General features: G+C 39.9%; 1 protein-coding gene across 1 annotated transcript in view; it reads right to left on the reverse strand.

The window, feature by feature from the left end:
* The window catches only part of LOC127658449 (elongation factor-like GTPase 1), a 150,978-nt gene that overhangs the window by 42,337 nt on the left and 84,089 nt on the right, over window positions 1–24,552 (reverse strand). Inside the window, exon 16 of the mRNA XM_052147760.1 lies at window positions 675–806. Within this exon, the coding sequence (XP_052003720.1) occupies window positions 675–806 (132 nt within the window). The remainder of the gene's footprint in view (window positions 1–674; window positions 807–24,552) is intronic.

The raw sequence follows: 24,552 nt of genomic DNA on the forward strand, positions 1-24,552 counted from the left end.
TGGACAAAGTGAAAGATATGCAGAAGATGGTTCATTCAGTACCAATGACAGTATTGTCTTGTTGATTCAGTTCTTGATTAAAATATTATTTATATTGTCACGCTGGTTCATTGAACTGTATTACACCAACGTTTTCGGATGCAGCCTGGATGTGGTAGATCAGTAGATAGTTGAGGAGTGGGTAGAGACACAGAGAAAAAACAAGTTCATTTGAATGGACTGGGGACAAAAAGTATTTTTTCTAAAAGATTCAACTCAAATTGCAGCCTGAGTTCAGCATGACAGTTGTTAATTGAAAGAAGAAAATCCACTCTAGCGCCCCCTTGCGGCAACGCGGAGAATGCAGCACATACTTGCACATCACTATCATCTGCTAACTATCCTAAAATAAACCCCTTCAGAATACAAACCACCCTAATCACCCTGTCAAATATGTTTAAAGCATACAGTCATAAATGAAACAACAACTAGAACAAAGTTCACGTCCTAAGGTCTATACTCATATAAATGATTCACATTTCTATGATTGCTGGTTAACAAGTTTTACTTCAGGTTTTATATTGGAAATCAAGTGTCGACCCAATTCATATCAAAATTGTTATAGTGTTGTTGTGCTAAACAAGTACTCTGTGCTTGTGTGTGACTTGTGTCTGTTTTTGCTCATCAACACATACTTGGATGCTTGGGCTCAACTGCTACTCTGACAATGGGTGTGGCTTCAAAGTTGAGTGGCGTGAAGGGCGGGCAGGCAGGAGACGTAGAGATGGTTGCTGACTTGAGAATGAATTCCTCCATTCCACCAATACCTGCAGAGAAACAAACAACATGTAACACTGCTTCATTCAACAGACCATTGAAAATGTCAAATAATAGTAATGCAGATGGGTTTTAAACCTAGTTGCTCCACACTCCAACAATGTTCCCTGAAAAGAAGGGTTTTTCTTGTATTAAATACTATTATCTTTACAACTGCTGCCTGTTATAACAAAGACCTCTGTGCGAGCCTGTTTATGGGGGAGGTTGTGTGAGTATGTAAAAGTGTGCATGTGTTTGTTACGTTTGGAAGGAGAAAGAAAAACATACCTTGGAGAACTCTGACATTTGTGACTACAGTTATATTTGCAGGGCTGTTATGACAAAGGTTGTGCACTATTCAGAACTGAATTGAAATAGAGTTTCTGAGGTTACAAACAGCATGCAGAATTTTTTTTTAATTTGAATTTAAGGAAGAGGAAATTAAATTGAATTACATTTAAATAACTGCTGTGTGTGTAGTTTTTAATAATACATTTCATTTTTCAGTATAGAAATTATGCACTAAAAAGCATACACTTATCATTATGAGGTATTTCCAGAGCCAATGTGTGACTGTGAAATTTCTTTGTATTCAGTAAGTTCTCTTCCATCTCAAGAATTGAATGCTAGTCAACTCTTCAATTCTGAATTTAGCCCCAGCCTGAAGAGTGTAAAATAACATCTCTCAGGATTTAAACATTTTTTTTTTTATATTATATATATATATATATAACAATGTATTCTTAAAAAAGGCTAACTGCAAATTGATCACAGTACAACATAATTTCCAGAGCTCGAATTGAGGAATGGGGTGGGTGACCCCCCCATAAGCATTAGGGACCACCCATTTTGGAGAGAAAAAGAGGGAGGTGAAAAAAATGGAAACTGGAGGCCTTTCTCACTTTGGTGCATGGATTACGAATATAGGAACACTTCTCAGAATAACCTTGCTGAGGTTTTGTTCATTCCAAAGCCAATTTCCTCAATTGCTTCTGTTCAAATGTGCACATCAAGAGTCTCTTTAAGAACATCTTTCATTTTCCCCATATATAAAAACTTTTTGGAACTGATTGGTGAGCAGTAATTGAAGAAAGTGCAGTCTTATAAAAAAAACTGTTGGACAACTGAATGGAGCATTTCAACAGCTCAGCAGGATTACGATTTCATTCGCCCCTCAAATCCCATTCAGTAGAATTAGAGTGTCAAGTCCAGAGCAAAAACGAGCAAAGGGTGAGTTTGTTCAGTTTGCAGAACCAGCCATGAGTCAATTGCTTCTGTCACAGACTGGTATTTTTAAGGGGCATTTTCAGCCAGACTCAAAATCTTGTTCATGAACAAACACCTGCAGGCTGTAAAGTCAGCAATAAAAATGGCTTAACCACAATCAGCACAGACTTGCCGAAGCTAACCTGAGTACGAAGTCTTAAGTTTCAAGGTTTGAACGGGGTCATTATCTGACCATACAGATGACACCATCGATCAACTCACAAAGGTTTGTTTTAGCACCACAGCCACACTGACATAACAAATATAGACAAATAAACATAACAGCAAATACAATGTTGGATCTGCCAAATATTAAACTGAAGTGTTTAATTTCTGCAGCACAAGCGTCAGTAAACAGAATTACGAAAATATTGACTGTTCCGAAACACTATCCCCGTTTTTCCTTGGTTGGTTAAACAGAGCTAATGTTGCAATGATGAGCTGGTCAGAATGCACAAACAAACAAACAAACAAACAAACAGAGAAATGTTTTCAACATGATGACATGGGAAACTGACATTTTGCTTCCAAAAGGTAATGTACCTGGAAATCAACCCCATTCATCCAAATTACTGAAGAGGGTTGTCCACCATAAGACAGTTTTGCATCAATTCAAGTCTGAACACATTTGTCTGAATGCAATACATTTATTACTGATAATGCATTGCAACATGGGTTCTGGTCCAGTGCACACTAGGAAGTAATTGTGTTTAGATTAACAATTGTGAGTGTGATACAAAGGTTACATTTTTGCTTTAAAATGTCATTTTTACTCCGTTGACTGTTTACAATTAGGCTTGGGGTAGAGTAAATAAAACATTCTGTAACAAGTAATTATTATAATTACTTTATTGTTATTACATTATTTACCCCCCCCCCCAAAAAAATCAAGGAATGCCGGTATGTTCAACAACACTCCCAGTTTTGGCCACTGGGGAGCAGTGATTTTAATTTTGGTAAGCACAGATCGATTTCATTTTTCATGAATGAACACAAGGCTGGATGTGAGAGAAAAACAAATGGACAAATACATAGGCAAAACCTAAAAAAAGTTGTACTAAATACATGTGATTAAATACAGTGTTTACCCAGACAAAGGTCTACGGGTGTCACTGCATTTTCAAGTAGGGAGGGAATAAAACAAATTTACAATACAAAAATACACTTTTGACATGGAGAGATTATTGGAGAGATATAACATATATATAATATATGTTAATACAAAGCCTAATACCAAGCCCATGAATTGTACACATTGGAGGGATTTGTAGGTGTCTTGCTTGGACATTCAAGTGTTTGCACGTGTTTGGATAAGTGCAAATGTTTTTCGTAAGGGCAGGATGTTGCACAGATGCCTTTAAACACGCAGACAATTTTGGCATCCAATCAACTTTGATTATATGAATAAAGAGACTATTATGAGCACTTTTTACATTGCTCTCTAGAATACGTGATTCTGATTGGTCAATCAAGCCATTCTGTAGTCAAATTATTTGAGTATAATGAACATTTAACTGATAACTGATGGTTGTCCCAGACAAACGATTTTCTACATAGCTAGCTTGTCTCTTGTATCGTAGTGCAGTCTCTTTTTCTCACATAATGAAATAACAACACAACATCACGCCAATATCAAGGTAGCTCCTAGCCAATCATATACCAGCCCTTGCTTTATAAGTCTGCTTACAATCTATCACATTGCTGTTTCAGTGTGCCAACACGGCAACCTCCACCTACCCACCACCACCAGTTGAGTCCCACCCTGCATGGGGGTAGGCTCCTTGCCCCCTGCCTTTTATCTCCAGCAGGATCTGACAGTTCGAGTAGCAATTTCCTCTGACCGTCAGATGGGGCTTATGCCAAGAAGAGACATTGCATTCCTGTTTCATTATTATTCATCAAATAAATGTCATGCCAGATTAATTTAAGTATGCAAGTCTTTCTGATAGAACAGTCCTGCAACCCATTTGTGTCACTGCCCACAAGTTGAGAAGCACTGCTATAGATAATGACAGCAGGAAGAGAAATGGGTGAATGGTTTGGGAAAAGCTGTTTGTGCAAGAATATCACTTTACTGTAGACTGGTTCAGGGGTGCTATCCCCAGACCAAGTTAATTTAGTGATTCCACCGCCCCTCTACTGACACTCTTTTAACCTGCGAGTCACTTGTTCATCACCCAAAGTCAAGCCAGATGCAGTAGTCAGTCTAGACACAAGAAGTCTTTGTGTGAGTGTTTGACTCTTTAATATGTCCACCCAGGGCCTGGGGGACACTGCCATATTTATCCACTGCACTGATGATTTCCTGTTCATTTTGACCCTTCTCACCCCCTTCTCCAACAGCATTGCTTCAGGGCCAGCTCACCCCTCTATAGCCCATTATATGTCAAACAGCATCACTGATCTCAGATCAGTGGCTTGCGATAAATTCAGGTTCTTTAAAAACAAGCAAATTCTCAGCTCATCAGCATCAGATGGTGTTTTAATGATTGCTACATAAATCCAGTCTGCTCTAAACTTTTCACCTCACACATGCTTCTGATTTCCACACTGCACGGCTGCACATTTTCATTGTGAAAACAAATGGCATGAAAAAAATGGCAAATAATAAATAAAAAAATGATAATATCTAGATTTACATTTCCTGAAGGATGTACAAGTGTTAAAGGTGAACGTAGTAAAACAAATGAATAGTACCTTTGAAGCACGTTAACTGAAATTTTTTGTTTTTGCATTATGCTGCATCCATGCTTCTAGGTTTCAGTATAGGTGACAAATTATACTTTTGACAAATTTTGTCAGTATGTTGCGGAAACGCGGATAGTCCAGTGCATTCATCCGCCATTGATTGTGCTAAAAAATACCTTAAAGCAGTTGTTGTGCGCATACATTGAACAAATCCATATGGGCTTGGGCTTAGAGGATACTTTGAAAGGCTGAGAAGGAATGGCACAAGGTAAAACAGTATACCCCAAGCCTTTAGTGCAGTAAAACAGACTGTCAACACAACATAAAAAATAACTAAATGCACCTGTAAAGTTTTAGATAAAATGATAGATATTTGAGATGTAATAATTCAATAAAATGTTGAGATTTGATGCATTTGAAAAAATCTACTGGTGAGCCTGAAAATAAAGAGTGCAAGAGTTGAACTTTTCCCTCAAAGAAAGAACTCCAAAACGGCAAGTTTTGAAAGCGTCCTCCTCTGATAAGAGCTGATCTCAGAACTGAGGATACTGCTCACTCCGCACTTTATAAATGTTAAACAGAGACGCTCTTTCAACATGAAACATTAGAAGGTAATTACTCCAAGGTGACAGCATCTCTGAGGTATTTCTCAACAAAAGCAGAGGAAAAAAAGAGAGGGCTGCAATAATAACCTGAAGAGAGGAACATTGCTCTTACATTCAGTAGAGCTACAGTAGGAGACTTAGAGAACAAACCCACTGCAGATATCTGGGCCACACATGGAAGAAATCAAAGCTGAATTTGAGCTGAAGGGTTTTGAAAATTACAAAATTAATATTACATCTTGGCAGAAATAATGTTGGGAGTATTGTTTTTTGTTTCAGCTAAAATGATGGCAGAGAAATAGACTATTTTGAAACTTTTGTTAACCTGACAATACCCTAGAACAGTTTTAATAACTGATTTTTTTTCTCATAAAAATATTAGAAAAGACAAGAAAGTCATATCGATTCTCTGTCTGCGACCACCAGCAAATGAACAAATTCTTGTTAAACGGCACTCTGGAATACTTGATTCTGATTGGTCAATCCTGCCATCCAGTGGTCAAATATTTTTGAACAATGACCATACATTCTGGCACGAAGCTAACAAAATAAGTTCAACTCTAATCAATATTTCATGTCCATTTATTTATTTGGCAAGTAGTTGTGTAAAAAGCGAGAGTCAGTCGGTCATTTTAGCACCAACAGGTAAATCAAAAATCTGATTCAAACCGGAAGTTGAATTCAGCTATTTCTGGCGACTTAGCAGTCTCCTTCTTCTTACATAACAATATAGTTTCACAGCAAATCTATATTTCACATCCATGTATTAGTGTATTTGGTAAGTAGCCAAGCAATAAGCAAAATAATATACAGTGAGCTCGTCATTATTTATTTTCCGATACATTATCCCTTGCAAGTAACTACACTTTTCAAAAGCAGGATGTACGAATTTAAAAGAGTAGTCAGTTTTGTTTGACTCATCTGATATGAGAATGTCAAAGTCATACGTCTTGACACAATTAAGGAAGTTACAGTAACAGAAGTATTAATGTTCTAAAAACATGAATCAATCAAACAACACAAGCAGCTAAACGTAGATGACAAACATAAACTTCTTAGTCGCATCTGTCATATCGACTGGCTCTTTTAATAGTCACTGCACACATAGTGCAACCATACATAACAGTGCAACCATAACCAAAAAGGCTTCATTTGTGTTCACACAATTTTGTTTTGGCCTTGTTAATATCAGGATAATATCAGGAAATGTCTACATTTTTTACTTAAATTTAATGAAAGATTGTTTTAACTACTTTTAGGGAGTACACCAGCATATAGATGGCATCAGAGCAAACAGACATGGATTAAAGAACTTCAACTGTGATTAGTACAGTAGTATACATTTTTTGTTTTAGAAATCACAGCTTCCATTGGTACTGTGGGAGATAATGATTTAGTTGAACAGCTTTAGATGAAAGCCAAGACTGCTCCTTATCAAACAAACAAACATGTTTCCTTCCCTCTGTGCAGTCTCTCTTGGCAAGTGTAGAAGGCAAAGTCCAAACAGACAATCACAGGCTTTTACAGTCCTCCGAAGACAGCCAGAGGTAGAAGGTGAAAAGTTATCACCCCAAACTGACTATTTCCACTTGCACAACAGCATAAGCACTGTGCTTCAGTTGGGCAACAAGGCCTTTGGAGGCTTTGTTTGGATTTCATCCTGATTGCGGTGTTAGTGCAGGTCAGGAAAGAGAAGTTTACATGTGTCTGAGTGCTTGGAGGGGATATAGGAGGAATACATAGAGCAAGGAAAAAACACGGATAAAAGGGCAAACAAATGAGAATGAGTGCGAATGATCTCAATGACTTAAGCGAGGAGAAATCTCCTCCAACCACAAAAATACAGCTGGCCCCGGCACAAGTTATATAAAGAGCATTTTTTTCACTTACGGTGCCTTTAGCAGCTGCGGCTGCTCTCAGCTGCGGTTTTCTGAATATCTTCAAAGCCGAAAGAAACCTGAATAATAATCACGCCTAATGTTTCCAACAGATCTTTGGTCTTGCATATTCAGTCACAATTAATAGCATTTTCATTCAATTTCAAGAAAAGTGAAATTGATTTCATGACATAATAAGGAAGACAGACTACTAAAATCATTAAAAGCAATAAAGAAATACAGCATGAATCCCAACATGTCTGTTTTACGCTAGATCAGAGAAGTTTCAGGGAAGTTGATTTCAAATTCTTTTAGAGATAAAGAGATTGCAAACTGATAAATAGAAAATTAAAGTTTGTCAAGACAAAAGTTTGATGATGGCTAGACAATGCAATTTTTAAAGAGTTAAAAAGTTATACAGGCATTACAGTCAGACATGGACAAACAAGTAAGACAAACAGAGAAACAGTGAATTACAGTTGTAACTAGGGTGTTCTGGCTGGTTGCTAGGTGCTACCAGGTTGCCACTGGTTGCCAGGCTGTTCTGGCTGGTTGTTATGCATTGCTATGTTGATCTAGCTAGTTGTTTGATAGATAGAAAGATACTAGATAGATAGATAGAGACACAGACAGACAAACAAACAGATAGATAGATAGTTAGGCATGTAACGATTTTCATGATATGACACGATAATGAAAAAAAAAAAAAAACTCAGACCGGGGAATCTGTGAGTGGTCAAAAGCAGAGAATAAGTCTCATGTAATTGCGAATTTCTTTTTTTTTTTTAATAAGTTGGTTTTTGACAGTTATGAGCTTCTTTCTGTGCATGTGATCATGCTCAGTGTCAGCTGGGAGAGGCTGGCTGTTAATTGCAACTTTCTGCTGCTGTTTCTGCGGCGTAAATAAAACGACATGTTTGATGTACTGTTTGATGCACTGGGACATGACACCTTTGTTTGGCAAATTCGACAATCTGTAAAGCTACAATCTACTTGGTGTTTGCCATCGGTCTTCGAGCTCTCTACTCACCAATGTAGACTAGTTGCTCTGTTTTCCTGTGATTGCTCAGTGTTTCACAGCTACCAATGTTGCATTGCTTGGTTTTAGTCACACTTATGTATTTATTTATGTATTGTACAATACATATGATAGCAATTCCTGAGCATTGTGCCGTATAATAGAGCTGTTGGAAAAAATTGTTTCAGCGATGCATCGCGATTCATACTCAAAATGATTCTGAAGCTATTCTCAAAAGAATCAGAAACGATTCTGAGTTCAGTTTAAAATCACAGCAGAGCAGTGGTGCACGCCAAAGACAGATGCGGAAAAAGTAAAGTTTGTATCAGACCAGCTGTATCAAACACATGCCCATTTGCTGAATGAAACTACGATCCCAAAATTCTTTGGTAAATTTGCACTTATATAGCGCCTTTTTACCTTAACGGTATTCAAAGCGCTTTACACTGTGACTCATTCACCCATTCACACACACACATTCATACACCAATGGTGGCAGAGCTGCCATGCAAGGTGCTAGCCTGCCATTGGGAGCAACTTGGGGTTTAGTGTCTTGCCCAAGGACACTTCGGCATGTGGAGTCATGTGGGCCAGGATTCGAACCACCAACCCTGCGATTAGTGGCTGACCCGCTCTACCAACTGAGCCACAGCTCACAAACCCATGCACATAGCAATGGGATAGTTTATTCTTGATAAGAAGCCAACATACAACATGAAAGATGAGCTTGGACCCATAATTGCACTGATTTGCATGGGAAAACACAGAAGAAAATAATGACGAGGCAGAGGTTTGGGAGATGTTGGTGATGTTTTCATTTAATTATCCCCCCGATGCCTTTCTATACTCTTGTGCGCTCTCCATTTCATTGGCGTTTGTCATTGCCGGTCACTTGTTAGTCAGGACAGTGCACGCGCCTGATGATAATGGTTATATCTTCTACTCGCAGAGCAAACAGATAGAACAGTGCACATGGGACGCTTGATACATTTCTGTAGCAACAACTGCACTATATAACCCGCTTTACTATCACCTGTGCAGGTGAGGAGAGGAGAAGCTGACAGCTGCACTCTCATAGAAGCAGATATCTCTCTCATCCTGGACCAGCAACTTCCATTTGTGCTTAAAAATGTAAATGAATAGCATGGCATAGATTAATTTTAAATAATAATTAAATACTATTAAATGATTTCCAATAGTATTCAGTGTGTTTTGATGGAGAACCAACATATTTTGTGCTTTTAAGAGATTGTAATAAGGTTCTAAAGAAAGAAACTGAAAAACTGAGATACTCTTTTAAAGTATAGAACCATTTATTTAATCTTGTGGATGTTCCGTCTTTTTGTTCACAGCTCATACCAGTTTATGTAATGTGACTCATTCTGATTTTTAAAACAGCTGTTATATAAAAAGCTGAAAGGGAAAAAATAGAGAGTAAAAATACATTCAGAAGAAACTGAAAAAAGAAAGATACTGAAGGACAAGATGCACCTTGATGCACCGAGAATCGTTTTATAACCGAATCGTTACCCTTTGAATAGTCGTCAAATCTAATCGTGAGGCCAGTGAAGATTCACACCTCTATCATATAATTCAATGTGATACAATATTTTTTTATACCCCTGATAGATAGATAGATAGACAGACAGGCAGACAGACACAATAATGATACATTTAAGAAGGGAATCAAAATATCTGTTTTAGATTAAAGTGATGGTGGTCATGTTATTTCTTTTCTCTCTATACTAAACTAAAGTGATGTTACCCTGCATTAAATAATACACAGACAGAACTAATAAAAAGGCTAAAGTAATGCATATTGTAATTAAAATGACAAACCAGGGTTAACACTCTTTTCAAGTCATAATTTTCCAGGAAATTTTATGTGCCCAAGGTGTGTAACATTTATGCAAAAATACACAAGAGGTCATGATGTATATTGTGGTTATTGGATGGTTATGTGTTTTCGATTCCGCATTCGACAGCTTAATTCAATTTTACCATTAAATGGTGTCTAATCAAATTATTTAAAACTTAAATAAAAAGAAAATAGAATAATTTTAATTAATTAAATATTTAAGTATAACTTTGTATTATTTTTTATCAAATGAAGTGCTTTTACAAAATCCTCACAACACAATTTTAAACAACATTTGGAGTATTGGAGCATATTTTTTGTCAAATGAGGAACTGCAAAACAGAACAGCACAGGCGTGATATATTGCTTTAATACATAATTGCAGTAAACATTTCATTACTACACAATGGAAACATATTTTTGTCCTTTTTCCCCATTTCAATCTGCCATTTAAATAGAGCTTTTATTTTGCCGTTTCTGTGTGTATTTGATGGTAGTTTCTTACCTCCAGATAAGCAGTTCGCTACAAGGCCCAGTGTGATTATTAAACCCTGAAATTAAAACAAATATAGTCTGTATGTGCAGCTCACTTCAGAGCACTCTGCTCTCTGTCATCTATAACGCACATACAGAGAACGCGTAATGATTATAAAGCAGTGTTTTCAGTGTACGAGCGGCTGGCTTCAATCATTCATTTTGAAGCGTGCAGCACATGCAGTTGATATATTAATTTAATTAAATCTCAGCCTTTTATTGTTTAATGGACCCTTTTCACAGACTGTAATGTTTACACATTAATTCTTGTCCAAAATATGTTGAATTACATGACATTTCGTGTTTTATAATTAATGCCATTTTATTACTAGATTCCGTGATTCTATATGGAATATGATATGTTTCCACATCACAGAAATCAAAGGGTCCTACATGTGGTAATGGAGATACTAAACAGACACATACCAAGTTGTGAAGGCTGCATCACCACACCTTGGAGTGTGAATTGGTCCTACAGTGGTCCGACTGTAGTCATTGTCTGAATTTTACAACTTGTTTGTTTTACAAAAATGTTTTTGTAGTTCAAACTACAGCCATGTTGGAATGATTAAAATAATAATAATAATATTTTGCACTATATCAATTCAATAAACGATTTAGTTGGATCAAAGCAGAAATGACAGCAGATGAGCAGAGAATGTACATGACAGGACTTGGATTATGACAGTAAACTGCTGATGTTTTTTCTCAGTGCGTAGTCACCAGCAGTGACACAATGATACCTATCTCGAGTGTTGATCGATACCATGTTTTGTTTTGTTACATGCAACAAAAACCTTTTTAGCAACACCGTCAAACCGTTTTATTATACTTAAATATTTTCCAGGGCAAATAATTATTTTCCATGACTGGAAAACTGCATTGCAAAATTCTAGGTTTTCCAGGATGCGTCGGAACCCCCGAATCATATGGGTAAAAACCATGTTGTGATTTGTTGTGAAAACACTTCAAAGAAAGTGATTAAGGTGGTTATTTTATTTTAATTTAAATCTTCTGCAAGATCTGTTAAGAAACTCAAGATAAAAAAATCCTTATTCTTCTTTAGCCAACTTTACCAAACGATCTGCTTATGAGTCCAGCATTGGCAAACAGTACTACTGGCACAAGTAGAATCTGTGTGGGTAGGCAGAGTGTCTGCAAAAATAACCCACAAAAGCTGAAATCCGAGTTTTATTCATGCCTAATAGACTAACTGAAGAGCTAAAAGTCTCTCAGAAGCAATAGGGGTCAGGTGAGACTGAATATCATTTGTTTTGATGGATGGTGCCATTGTAAATGTCAGACAGAGTTACTAATTTCTCCAGAGCAACACGGACTCTTCTTTTAACTCTTTAAAAAGGGGCTTAGCAGAACTGTGAAGAATAAAGTGGAAACACACACACACACAATATGATGCTTTAGACACTTTACAAGAAGGTATATTCTACTGTATATGGAGGGCCGCTGCTCCCTACACACAGATTTTGCAGTCTGCTTAGGCTCCCCCCAAGTGGGTCAATAACTTAAACTAGGGGAGCTCCAAAAAGTCCATCGGTTCGCCTTTTTAAATGTTATATGTTCAAGGACCTGATAGCAGTCATGGAACACTCTCCTCGTTAGACAATCGCCTCACTCCATTACTATCACATAATAGATTACTATCAAGAAAACGTAATGACAATTAAGACAACTTACATTTCTGTCTGTTCATTACACAAAGCTAGCATATGGCTTTAGAAGACATGGGATATAATGCATAAGTCATGTGGACCACTTTTAAAGTGCTTTTTTGTCCTTTTTAGAGCTTGGCAGCCACTGATCACTGCATGTGTTTATTGCATGGGAAAGAATAGCATGAACATTCTTCAAAACTTGTATTTATGGCTTACATTTTTAATTCGTTGACAAGTACCAGTACTTCTGACATACCTTCAGGCTAGTAAAGGAAACGATAATAAATACCTCATTAATATCAAATTAAAATCTTAATTGGGTGTCAAAGAGACTGAATATGTTTAGTCAACATTTTATAAGCTTTACATTAAAGCAGTCCAGTTCTAACAATCCGGGCCATAAAAAGAAAAAGTAACTGATTATATAAACAATCCGGTTTTGCTGCCAAAATATGTCCATTCTTTATAGGAATCTTTCATTTCTAAGCACTGAACACAGGCTGCACTTGGCACTGAAAACTAAGCCTTGTGCCCCTGCTGTAAACAAAAAATGAAGCAAAACGTTAATCACAAACTCTCGCTGATGAAATCAACCTGCATCCTGATTCTGAGAGCGACCATCTCGTAAGCAGGAAACAAACATAGAAGAACAAAAGTAAGGAAGGTTTGAGAGGCAAACCTGTGATTCATACAAAAGCTGTCTGAGTCAAGCAGTGTTGAGCTCTAACAAGACAGCAGCCAGAAATCAATTATTTTCTAGAGAAAGAGAGGGAGGAAAATGGTAGAGTTTGAATAGTGGTGTTGGGAGGAATAGCCAGTGATGGAGACAGGCGTGAGAGAAGGGTATGTTTGTGTGTTTTGTGTCTGTACTGCTAAATTAAAGCAATATGCCCACTAAAAAGCAAACAGTACAGAGTTTTCAGAAAGCACTCTCTAAATCAGTGATTCTCAAATAGTGGGTCGCAGGTCTGTTCTTTAACCAAGACCACATTAAATTTAGGTTTACTTTTAATATTAAATCACTATACCGTATTACTATATTTCTTCCATTTGTTCTGGGGGAAAATGGAGTGATGCCCTTTCAGTTTCTGTTTGCAGCCTTTTCAATAGTTTAAGCGGTTCTATTGCCTAAAGTGCATATTACAATGCAAAAGGCTGCAATTTAATTCTATAGATATATTGTTTGCATGTGCGGCATGCTTCAAGCTGAAAGAGTGCTCTGCTGTCTGTCATCTGTTACACACAAAGAGCGTGTGCGATTCTCATGATGTAGTGCTTTCAGTGTTTGAGCGGCTGACTTCACAAAAAGTACTTTTTATTATTACATTTCTGTCTTTTGTGGTTTAATAAACATACTATGACATATCACCATTTTAAATGAATTTACATAAATTTTATCTCAAATATGTCAAATTCTGTAACATTCCGATTTTTTCAGTTATTTCCGTTTTTATGTTGTGTGTTTTTAAGGAAATTTGTGTTACAAATTTGGTACTGCATTAGGTTGCCATTTGATATCCAGTGTATAATCGGTGTCTTGAAGCAAAACCAGTTGAGAACCACTGATCTAAATTATTAAAAACAAAAATAAAACATTATAATAAAAAAAACAAATAAGCTCAGCTTTGCGGAAAGCTCAGCTCTCTCATACAATTCTCTTAACTGCTGGCTAACGAAAGAAAAGCAAAAGCAAATTGCTGCACAATCTTAACTATCTGTAACTAAGCAGGCTGAGGTCTCAGGCAGTATATCCAACAAATATAAAAGCTATTTTGGTGCAAATTCATATGTCACTTGGTAGACATTTGCCAAAAGGACAGATCTGTTTCATTCCTACTGACTGCCAGACGCAGTATAAACACTACTGGATTATCGCAGCGCCAGCCAGATAGTGACGTATGCTGAGCCCTGGGGGTTATAAACCACAGCCGCTCAGCACTCTGCCTCTTTCGCTTTCTCGCCTGGTTGAGATAGGTTGTTTTACCTCAGTGATATATTGCGCTGTCAAGTGCAGCTTACAAGAGCGGCGAGATATCGTCCTCACAAACTGTGTCAGTGCGCATCTACGCCACTTCAACGGATTTGAAGTGTTTTTTAGCCACATTTTGGGAAGTTTTCATTCCTTTTCGTCGGTAACACTCTGTGCCTCTCGGTGCTATCCGGTGGCTGGTGTTTTCCGCGCTATAAGTTAACGGTCTCCCGTTGACATTATCATCATTCATTCAGTTGCTCTGAACTTTTTTCCTTGAACTTATGTGATACTCTGCGCACCTCGGTTCAATCCATCGGCCATTTTAGATATTTGTTTATCTTTTTCGTGAGATATTTCTTGACATTACCTGTCTGTTCACCCGCAAATTATATAATTATTATTTTCCTGTATTCTGCTTCGTTACTATCATTCTGCTTGAATTAAACCTTACGGTTCTATCCGAAAGTGTTATTAGCGAGTAACTATAGCTCACAGCTCGATTGCCACTGGTTTCCCACTGACTTGTAAGCTGTGCTCTAATAATCTCCTCCCGGACGACGGTCATGACATCTGCCCGTCGTGTTTGGGTGTTCAACATCTGAGAGAGGCTCTCACGGACCCGTGTCTGCACTGCAGTCTTTTACCTATGTCGGAACGGCAGCTCCGACTTGCTGAGTTAGATCCCAATTCAACGGTGAAACTCAGGCAGTTGGATGTAGCCCCTTCTCGCACTCAGAAACGCAGGGGGTCTGCGGCAGCCGGCGCTCCCCTCCCATCTAAGAGGAGGGCCACATCGCGAAGTGATGAACATCCGTGTGTGGAGGAAAATTCGCTCTCTAAGACGGTTTCTGTACTTTCTTCAGAGATGGCGGAGCTGAAACGCCTGCTTCACTCGCTTCAGCCTGTCACATCTGCTACACCTGTGAAGATGACACAGGAGGATGAGAATGTTCCCTGAATCGTGGAACTGGGGAAGAGTCGCTTGATTCCCCTCATTTTTCACATCATTCTGACTTGGATGTGCTTTCTACGATTGCTTCTGATTCTTTTTTTCATGATCATGGGAATGCTGTGGATGTTGCGGCACAACCATCACCTCAGGAAGTTTTCGCTGGTTTTCCAGCAACGGAGGGGTCGAGTGGGGGGTCAGTTCAGTCATCTGGACAGGCCCAGCCCTCTTCTGATGATACTTTGGCTGTGCTTCGAATGGCTCTTGCTCGTCTAGGACTTGATGACTCACCTGTCCAATCTGCCCAAACCAATGTCTTATTCAGGCAGGCCACAGCTGCGACTTCTTTTGCCATGCCACCATGTAAAGATTATGTGGCCGAGTTTTCAAATGCCCTCACTGGTTCTGGTCCGCCTAAACGGCGCTCAAATATTGCTTGGACGTTAGCATCTATGGCTGAAGCAGATTCCATCGGGGTGAGTCGTGCTCCAGAAATAGAGCAGCCTGTTGCAGCTTTGGTGGTGTCTCCTGACGAGGATCTATGAGGGAATGTGCGATGTCCCAGTGCGCAATGTGGTCACACAGATGCATTACTAAAAAAGGCATACAAGTCTGTTGCTTACATAACTCGTGCAGAAAACACAATCTGTCAGTTACTACTTGCTGCCTCCAGTATGCTAGAACCAGCAAATGTTGATCCCTCAATTTCACAGTTTCTGCAAACGGCTCTTTTGGCAATGGGCCACGTAACCCGCGAGCTGGGTAGTCATGCAACCACGCTTCTGGCAGCCCGCCGCCAAGTGTGGCTTGCCCAAGCACGGCAACCTGAGGACTGCAAGAAAACCTTGAGAGATCTTCCATTCTTTCCCGGGCATCTTTTTGGTCCTAATGTTCCGGAACAGTTGGAAAAGAGGATAAATCTGTCTGAGGCCACTCGTCAACTGACGCAGGTACTGCGAAACCCGACATCATTATGCCACACCGGAGCAATATTTCCACCAGCACGCTACACCTCAGTCACAGCCCCCTCAAAGGCCTCAGGCTACTGAGAATGCTACATTTTTTTCAGCCATCTCATCGACATTTGCCAGGAGGACCCCGTCAGCGCACCCCCACCTCAACAACCCCCCCAACCCCCCGCGACCACAAAAAGTCGCACACATAAAGCCTGAGACACTCAGGCCGGCTGTCGATCGTTTTTCAATAGAACAGATGACCAACACAGCAGACCATTGGGTTTTGACGACTCTGAGCAGGGGATATAGTGTACAGTTTCGACGCCGGCCTGTAAGATTTTGAAGAATCGTTCCTACAGTTGTCAAAAATGCAGTTTGTTCAATGGCCCTCTCTCTGGAAATTCGTTCACTGTTACAGAAGGGAGCCACTGAAAAAGTTCATCCCCTCCTTCAGGAAGAGGGGTTCTATTCAACATATTTTCTTGTTCTGAAGAAAGACGATGGTTTCCACCCAATTCTCGATTTGAGGCATCTGAATTTGTTCCTGAAGGTCCTTCCTTTTTAGAATGCTGCGCACAGCCGGCGTTCTTTGGTCTGTGGCAGCAGACGATTGGTTTGTAAGTGTAGATCTGAAAGATGCATACTTTCACATCCCAATTGCTGTTCATCACAGAAAGTTTCTGCGTTTCAGTTTCCTGAATCAAGCCTACCAGTTCAAGGTTCTACCTTTCGGTCTTTCCCTTGCTCCTCGTGTCTTCACAAAGTGTGTGAGCGCAGCTCTGTCTCCTCTTTGGATGTGAGGTATGCGTATTATGCCTTATCTGGACGACTGGCTTCTTTGTGCCCCCACAAAACAGCAGACTGTGCAAGACTCCAGACTGCTTTTGAGACATGTGCAGAAGTTGGGTTTTTCTGTGAACGAGAAAAAGAGCTGTCTGAATCCAACACAGACCACTACGTTCATAATAAACCTGAATTCCAGTCTAATGTCTGCCTCCCTATCTCAATACTAATTGACTAATAGGGATGTTAACTGCTGCTACAGTGGTGATTCCCCTGGGTTTACTCCACCTCAGACCACTTCATTTGTGGAACAACAGTTTGCAACTAGATCCCACTAGACATCGCATCGACTGATTGTAATTTCTCACCGTTGCTTATGGGTGTTGAGGTGGTGGAGGCAGGTGGAGTTGTTAAAGACAGGAGTGCCCCTGGGTGTTTTTCCCTCTCGACGGGAGTTGGCCACGACCGATGCTTCCCTCACAGGGTGGGGGGCAACATGGAACCAGAGGGGTATTTGCGGGCACTGGACACCGACCCAGACCGCAGAACATATCAACCTTCTGGAACTATGTGCAGTGTTCATGGCCTTAAAGTATTTCATGCCAGTCCTGGCAGGCTGCCATGTTCTCGTTCGGTCCGACAATACCTCAACAGTGTTCCATCTAAACCACCAGGGCGGCACGAAATCCCACAGGTCTCTACAGCGTACGCACGAGATCCTGACATGGTGCCAGCCGCGACTCGCTTCACTGAAGGCAGCTCATATTTCAGGAGCATGCAACCAGACAGCGGATGCTCTTTCCAGGGATCGGGTACATCCAGGAGAATGGAGACTTCATCCAGATGTTGTGCAGGAGATCTGGCTACGATTTGGAAGAGCAGAGGTGGATCTTTTTGCTTCAGAGATGACCACTCACTATCGTCTATGGTTCGCAAGGACAGAAGTGTCCAGCCCCTTGGGCCAGGATGTACTGTCTCACGAATGGCTAAACTGCCTACTATATGTGTTCCCACCTATCCCTCTGTTATGGGAGGTGATACACAGGATCTCCCTGTGCAAGCACAGAGTGCTATTCGTGGCACCGCGATGGCCAGCCAGACCATGGTTTCCTTTGTTGCTAAGACTTCTGTCAGGCAATCCATGGAAGCTTCCCCCCCAGGAAGGACATCCACTCCCAGCTCACCTGCAGCTTTGGGTCTGGCCATTGGGTTAAATCCTTCTCTAGAACATTGTAATCCTGCGGTTATTCACACAATCTCCAATGCTAGGGCTTCTTCCACACGACAGATCTATGCTGCCCGTTGGAGGCTTTTTTCTACATGGTGTGAGAAGCAAGGTGTCACACATCCTGTAATGTGTGACATTCCGAGCATCTTAAGTTTTCTTCAACATTTACTGGAGGAGGGCAAAGTGGCTTCCACGTTGTGTATGTCTCTGCGATTTCTGCATATCATGATCCAATTAGTGGATCTTCTCTCGGATCTCACAGTCTTGTCTGCAGTTTTCTGAAGGGTGCACGCCGTATTAAGCCTGCTCAGAATCCTCACTTTCCTGTGTGGGATTTGCCACTCGTGCTTGCATTTCTTTGCTCATCCCAGTTTGAGCCCTTGCAAAGCATTGACGTGAAATGTTTAACCTTGAAGACTGCCTTTTTGTTGGCTATTGCTTCTGCGAAACGAGTCAGGGAGTTGCACGCACTGCCTGTTAGCGAATTATGCTTGCGTTGGTTGCCGAATGACTCCGGGGTGGTCCTACGACCCAATCCTTCTTTTCTTCCAAAAGTCCTTCTTCCTCAGTTCATTAACCAGCACACTGAACTGGCCTCTTTTCAGACTTCTTCAGGGTCTGATTCAAGTGCTCAACTTTTGTGTCCTGTTCATGCCTTGAAGTGTTATGTGGACAGTACTGCTCAATTTAGACAGTCAGACCAGTTATTTGTCTGCTATGGTGGTGTGAAGAAAGGTGCTCAAGTGTCGAAGCAGAGGTTGTCAAACTGGATAGTGGAAACTATTATACTGGCTTACAAGGCAGCAAGGCAACTATTGCCCTGGGGGCTAACTTGCCATTCCACTAGGGCCATCTCATCTTCATGGGCTGTTTTTAGAGGAGTTTCGTTGGCAGACATCTGCACTGCCGCTACCTGGGCTTCCCCATGCACGTTTGCCAGGTTTTATAAGGTCAATTCATGCCGTGAGTTCTGCAGTTCTTCAGGAGCGGCCTTAATTTTTCAACAGGTCAGTGGCATTCCTCATGACTATGTTGGTATGGGTCATCCAGTAGTGTTTATACTGCCTCACGCAGTCAGTAGGAATGAAACAGAACATTAGTTACACATGTAACTGTGGTTCTGTGAATTCCGGATGGTCACTCGGAATGCGCGAGAAAGGCGTACCGAGGCAGAGTGCGGAGCGGCTGTGGTTTATAACTAAGGATGTCCAGATCCGATCACGTGATCGGAAATCGGGCCCGATCACGTGGTTTCAGACTCGATCGGAATCGGACGTTACCTCCCGATCAGGACTCGGCTATATATATATATTTTCTCATTATTTTTTAACACATCTATAGTTATGCGGTGGCAGAGTTAGACCCTTTTGACTCCACACAGAAACAGCAATGCGTGCAGCATGACATCACTTTGTTTCAGAGACACTATTGGTTAAATGCAGGTGAAGTAGAATACGGAAGCAGCTTGAAGCGGAAAGCGCGAGTATGTCTGCGATCTGGAGATATTATAAAGTTGATGACAACAACATTGCCATAGCAAACTGTGAGATATGTAAACTGGGGATTGCAATAGGTGGAAAGGAAAAGGCTACATTTAACACAACAAACCTGATACGGCACCTCAAAAACAAACACCCGACACAATACAGCGAGTTTACCCAGGCAACCCAGCCGAAGACGAGTCAGCTCACGCTGCAAGAGAGTTTGAAGAGGAGAGAAAAAATGCCCCGTGACTGCGCAGGACATCACAACCAAGACAGCACAAATGATCGCAATGAGTGACCAAGTGCAGACCTACCTCTCAGAAAAAAAACACCCCTAAGAAAAGCTACCCACTTCAGTACTGGAAAGAACATGCCAATCAGTTTCCACCTTTGGCTGCTGTTGCAACCCAGTATCTCAGTGCCCCCTGCAGCTCTGTGGACAGTGAGAGACTTTTTAGTGTCGTTGCAAATGTCCTTGATGAGAACAGAAACAGGCTCAAACCTGACAATGTAGAGATGTTAGTTTTCATTAAGAAAAACATACATTTCCTTCTGTGAAACTTACTACTGTGATGACAGTAAGAGTTAGGAGTGCAGTTCCTAAAAGCACATTACTGGTTTGCAAACACTGTGGCACTTTTATTTTTTTATTTGTTTACATGCCTGCCAGGTATTTTAAGTTGAGGTGCTATTTGTTTTATGTTAGAATTTTTTATATTTACTGTTGCACTAAAGTCCAAAAGTGAAGAATTTATGTTATTTATTACTTGATTGTTCAAGCTACCTCACAGAAGTGCTCTGTTTGTTAACAGAGTTGTTGAATGTTAAAATAAGGAAAATTCAATAAAAAATAAGGAACATCCTGGATCTGTTTTTTCGCTCTTCTTTATTCTTTTTTTTATGTATTATAGAAGTATCGGATCGGGACTTGGTATCGGTAGATACTCAAAATCAAATGACTCGGAGGCAAAAAAACCTGATCGGGACATCCCTATTTATAACCCCCAGGGCTCAGCATACGTCACTATGTGAATTTGTTGGTGTATTCTCTTGACCTATCTGGCTGGCGCGTCGATAATCCAGTAGTGTTTATACTGCCTCTGGTGGTCATCCGGAATTCACAGAATCACAGTTACATGTGTAACTAACGTTTCGTTTGCCCCCATCCTCAAATTTTTAAAAACAAACTATGCTAGGTAAAATAAATCAGATTACATAATGCAATAAGAATACATTTTATTAGTGCCAACCAATTCATCAATTGTACAGTGAATGATTGTCTTAATACAATCATTTAAAAAAGTGTTCTGAGTTTATTTTTTCTTCTGTGTCCTGGGTGATTGCTTACTGGGTCAAAAGCGTCCACCTCAAGTCTCTGGCATTATTTTATGATTCCTATGGCTTTGGTGCCTCCATCAGTTCAAGTCAACAATATTTTTTTCACCTCTTTTGTTGTCTGCTAAAAAAAAAAACATGTCTAATAACTTCTAGGCATACCTCTATAAAAAAAAGCATGATTTGAGCTTTCATTCACGTCCAGTGCGTTACATACAAAACACTTAAGGTTAGGGATCTAAAATCCTTAACCTAACGTATGAGCAATAGTAGTGATACTTTAGATTCTACATTTAAAAGCGTATAATTTAGTCTTATTTTTTTTTTTATTTCATTAAGTCAAATTCTCAAAATAATAAATTTGGTCAAAATGAAAAAGTGCAAATGGGTTATTAGGCTGGGCAGCATTTGAAAAGCAGCATTCATCAGAGAAAGTTGTTCCACAGGGATCATATGGAGCTGCAGAAAAAAAAGCTCTTTCTGGCTCCAGTGTTCAGAGCAGCATGGAAAGCCCCCTCACTGGAAAGTCCCTCTACTAAACTTGACAGATTGTGGATGTGTAAGATCATAAGAGGCTGAGACGGACTTACCCTTTGGCCAAAAAACACACTGAATATTACATTGAATTAATCTCCTGCTCTTGCAGTCTCTCTCTCTCACACGCGCACACACACGCACACGCACACGCACACACACACACACACACACACACACACACACACACACACACACTCACACAGATACACACACACAGATACATAACTTCTTTCTCTTCACCCTAAAGATCACAACTAATTGTATCACAACACATGTGTACCCAAGTAAAAGTGAAAGCAAGGGGAAAAAAGAATAAAAAAAATAAATAAATTTGAGAAGTAGTGGACACAGGGAGACATTTTCTTTGCATATATCCCAACATGTCAGCAACAGCTCTGACATGCAGCATGTGGCGGCAATATGACTACCGTCACCACAGGAAAAGGGCATGGAAAGGAAGTGAGTGATGATGTAGAGGGAGCAACAATATGAACATTGTGTGGAGTGAGGAAGAGAAGAGGTGAAGAGGGTTGGCTCTCACCGCACGTTAATGGCTTCTGAAAATTACTTGAGCTTTCTGTGATATCCGTGTGTGTCCTCCATGAGCATGCGTGATGGTTTTGTTTGCAACACGGATTCTGTGTCCATTTATGCACAAGTAAGATCAAAAACTGCTGTTTACGTTCTTCATTGTCTTACCCTGTTCATTATCTTGGTTGAATGGTCACACACTGCACCATTATACAAAAAATGAAGCTTGTAATCAAGAACAATTTCTTTAGTTGTCAATGCAGTTATTCAGCATTAACTGTACATTATTGGTTCTACTAATCAGCATATTGGTTTCCAGGTTCTTTAAAAAACAAGTACATACGGTAACCTTTATGTAATTACAGCATATATATATATATATATATATATATATATATATATTTAGATTCAATTGAAGTCAGAAATGTACATACACTTAGGTTGAAGTCATTAAAATGTACTTCTTAACCACTCCACAGATTTAATATTAGCAAACTATAGTTTTGACCAGTCCTTTAGGACATCTACTTTGTGCATGAGACACCTAATTTTTCCAACAATTGTTTACAGATGGATTGTTTCACCATTGACTATATCACAATTCCAGTGGGTCAGAATTTTTCCTTAAGGAAGAAGCTACTGCTCCAAAACCAGCATAAAAAAGGCAGACTACAGTTTCCGAATCAGAGCATGATTATTCCCAACGCCCCCCGCAGCTTTGGTCTGGTTTCAGACGTGTGTATGATTCTGTAGATCCCCGGTGCTTTTCTGTCATCAACTTGTGTCATCACAAACATGCACATGATGTAAAGCACAACACGGGTCATTATATTTGTGTGTTTGTTAATAATTTTGTGTCATTATGCACAACAGAGTGAATGACACTTGCACCTCTGTGCTTCGCATGCTGTAATTCAGCAGTTGTGCATGTCCAGGGGAAGGAGACTATATCTGGTGCTCACAAACAATCTTTTTGAGGACTCAGCTGGTTGCATGCTCACTCAAATATAAAAGGTACGTTTCCCTGCCACTCAAGATGTAAGTGTGTGTGTTTGTTTTTGTGAAACTGATGATGTCATCATGCTTAAATAGGCAAAAAGACATGCACAAGTCATTTTACTTTCTGAACAAGTGCGGACCCGAAAACAGGTTGCTTTCTCACTTATGAGACTCGCGCCACAGTTCCAGTGCAACCAAACTCGGCTTCAGTACTGTTGTCTGCTCCCTGGTCCGCAAAACAGCTTTCATATTACCAAATTTTCATGCAAACCGTGCTCTGTTTTGGACTAAACTGCCCGTGTGAAAGCTCCTTAAATGTATTTGGCTAAAGTGTATGTAAACTTTTGACTTCAACTGTACATACAAATATATACCTGTTATATACCTGTTTTATATATATATATATATATATATATATATATGTATATATATATATATACACACTCATACATACATACATACACTGATATAATGCGCAGGCCCCCCTCATGCCGCCAAAACAGCATCAACCATACTCTAACCACAATTGTACTGAGCTGTTATAGGAGTTACCATAGGCTTTGTCGGATCTAATCAGTCTGTCCATTTTCTGTTAACCTCTCTCATCATCATGTCATTTCTGTCCACATAACAGCCGCTGACTGGATGTTTTTTGCACCATTCTGAGTAAATTCTGTTGTGTGTGAAATTCCTATAAGATCAGCGGTTATAGAAATACTCAAACCAGCCCATCTGGCACGAACAAACATGACACGGTCAAAATCATTGAAATCACAAATTTCCCCCATTCTGATGTTGATGTGAACATTGACTGAAGCTCCTGACCCATAACTGCATGATTTTATGCACTGCAGCCACATGTTTGGCTGATTAGATAATTGCATAGATGATTGTTTGTGACTGGTTTGAATATTTCTGTCACTGCTGATCTCCTGGGATTTTCACACACAACATTCTCTCAAATTTACTCAGAATGTTTCCAAAAACAAAAAACATCCAGTGAGCGGTAGTGCTGTGGATGGAAATGCCTTGTTGATAAGAGAGGTCAATGGAGAATGGCCAGACTGGTTCAAACTGACAAAGTCTACTGTAACTCAGAAAACCGCTCTGTACAATTGTGGTGAGAAGAATAACAACTCAGTATGCTATTCTGAGATGCGGGTTGGTGCTGTTTTGGTGGCACGTGGGGGCCTACACAATATTAGGCAGGTGGTTTAATGTTGAGGCTATATATATATTCACCAAGGTGGCATTCAACTGATCACAATGTATAGCCAGGACATTACTGATGTAAAAAATCTAGACAGGCCCCATTTGCATCAGCCATCCCTCCAACACTTTATCCTTGAGTAATCATTCTAAATTGCTAATTTGGTACTACAAAATCACTTGCCATTATATAAAAGAAAGCTGAAAGCTATTTGGTACGTTAAATTAAGCTTAACATCGTCTTTGTGTTTGTTT

This window comes from Xyrauchen texanus, chromosome 2, assembly GCF_025860055.1.
Source record: "Xyrauchen texanus isolate HMW12.3.18 chromosome 2, RBS_HiC_50CHRs, whole genome shotgun sequence".
Taxonomy (NCBI): Eukaryota; Metazoa; Chordata; class Actinopteri; order Cypriniformes; family Catostomidae; genus Xyrauchen; species Xyrauchen texanus.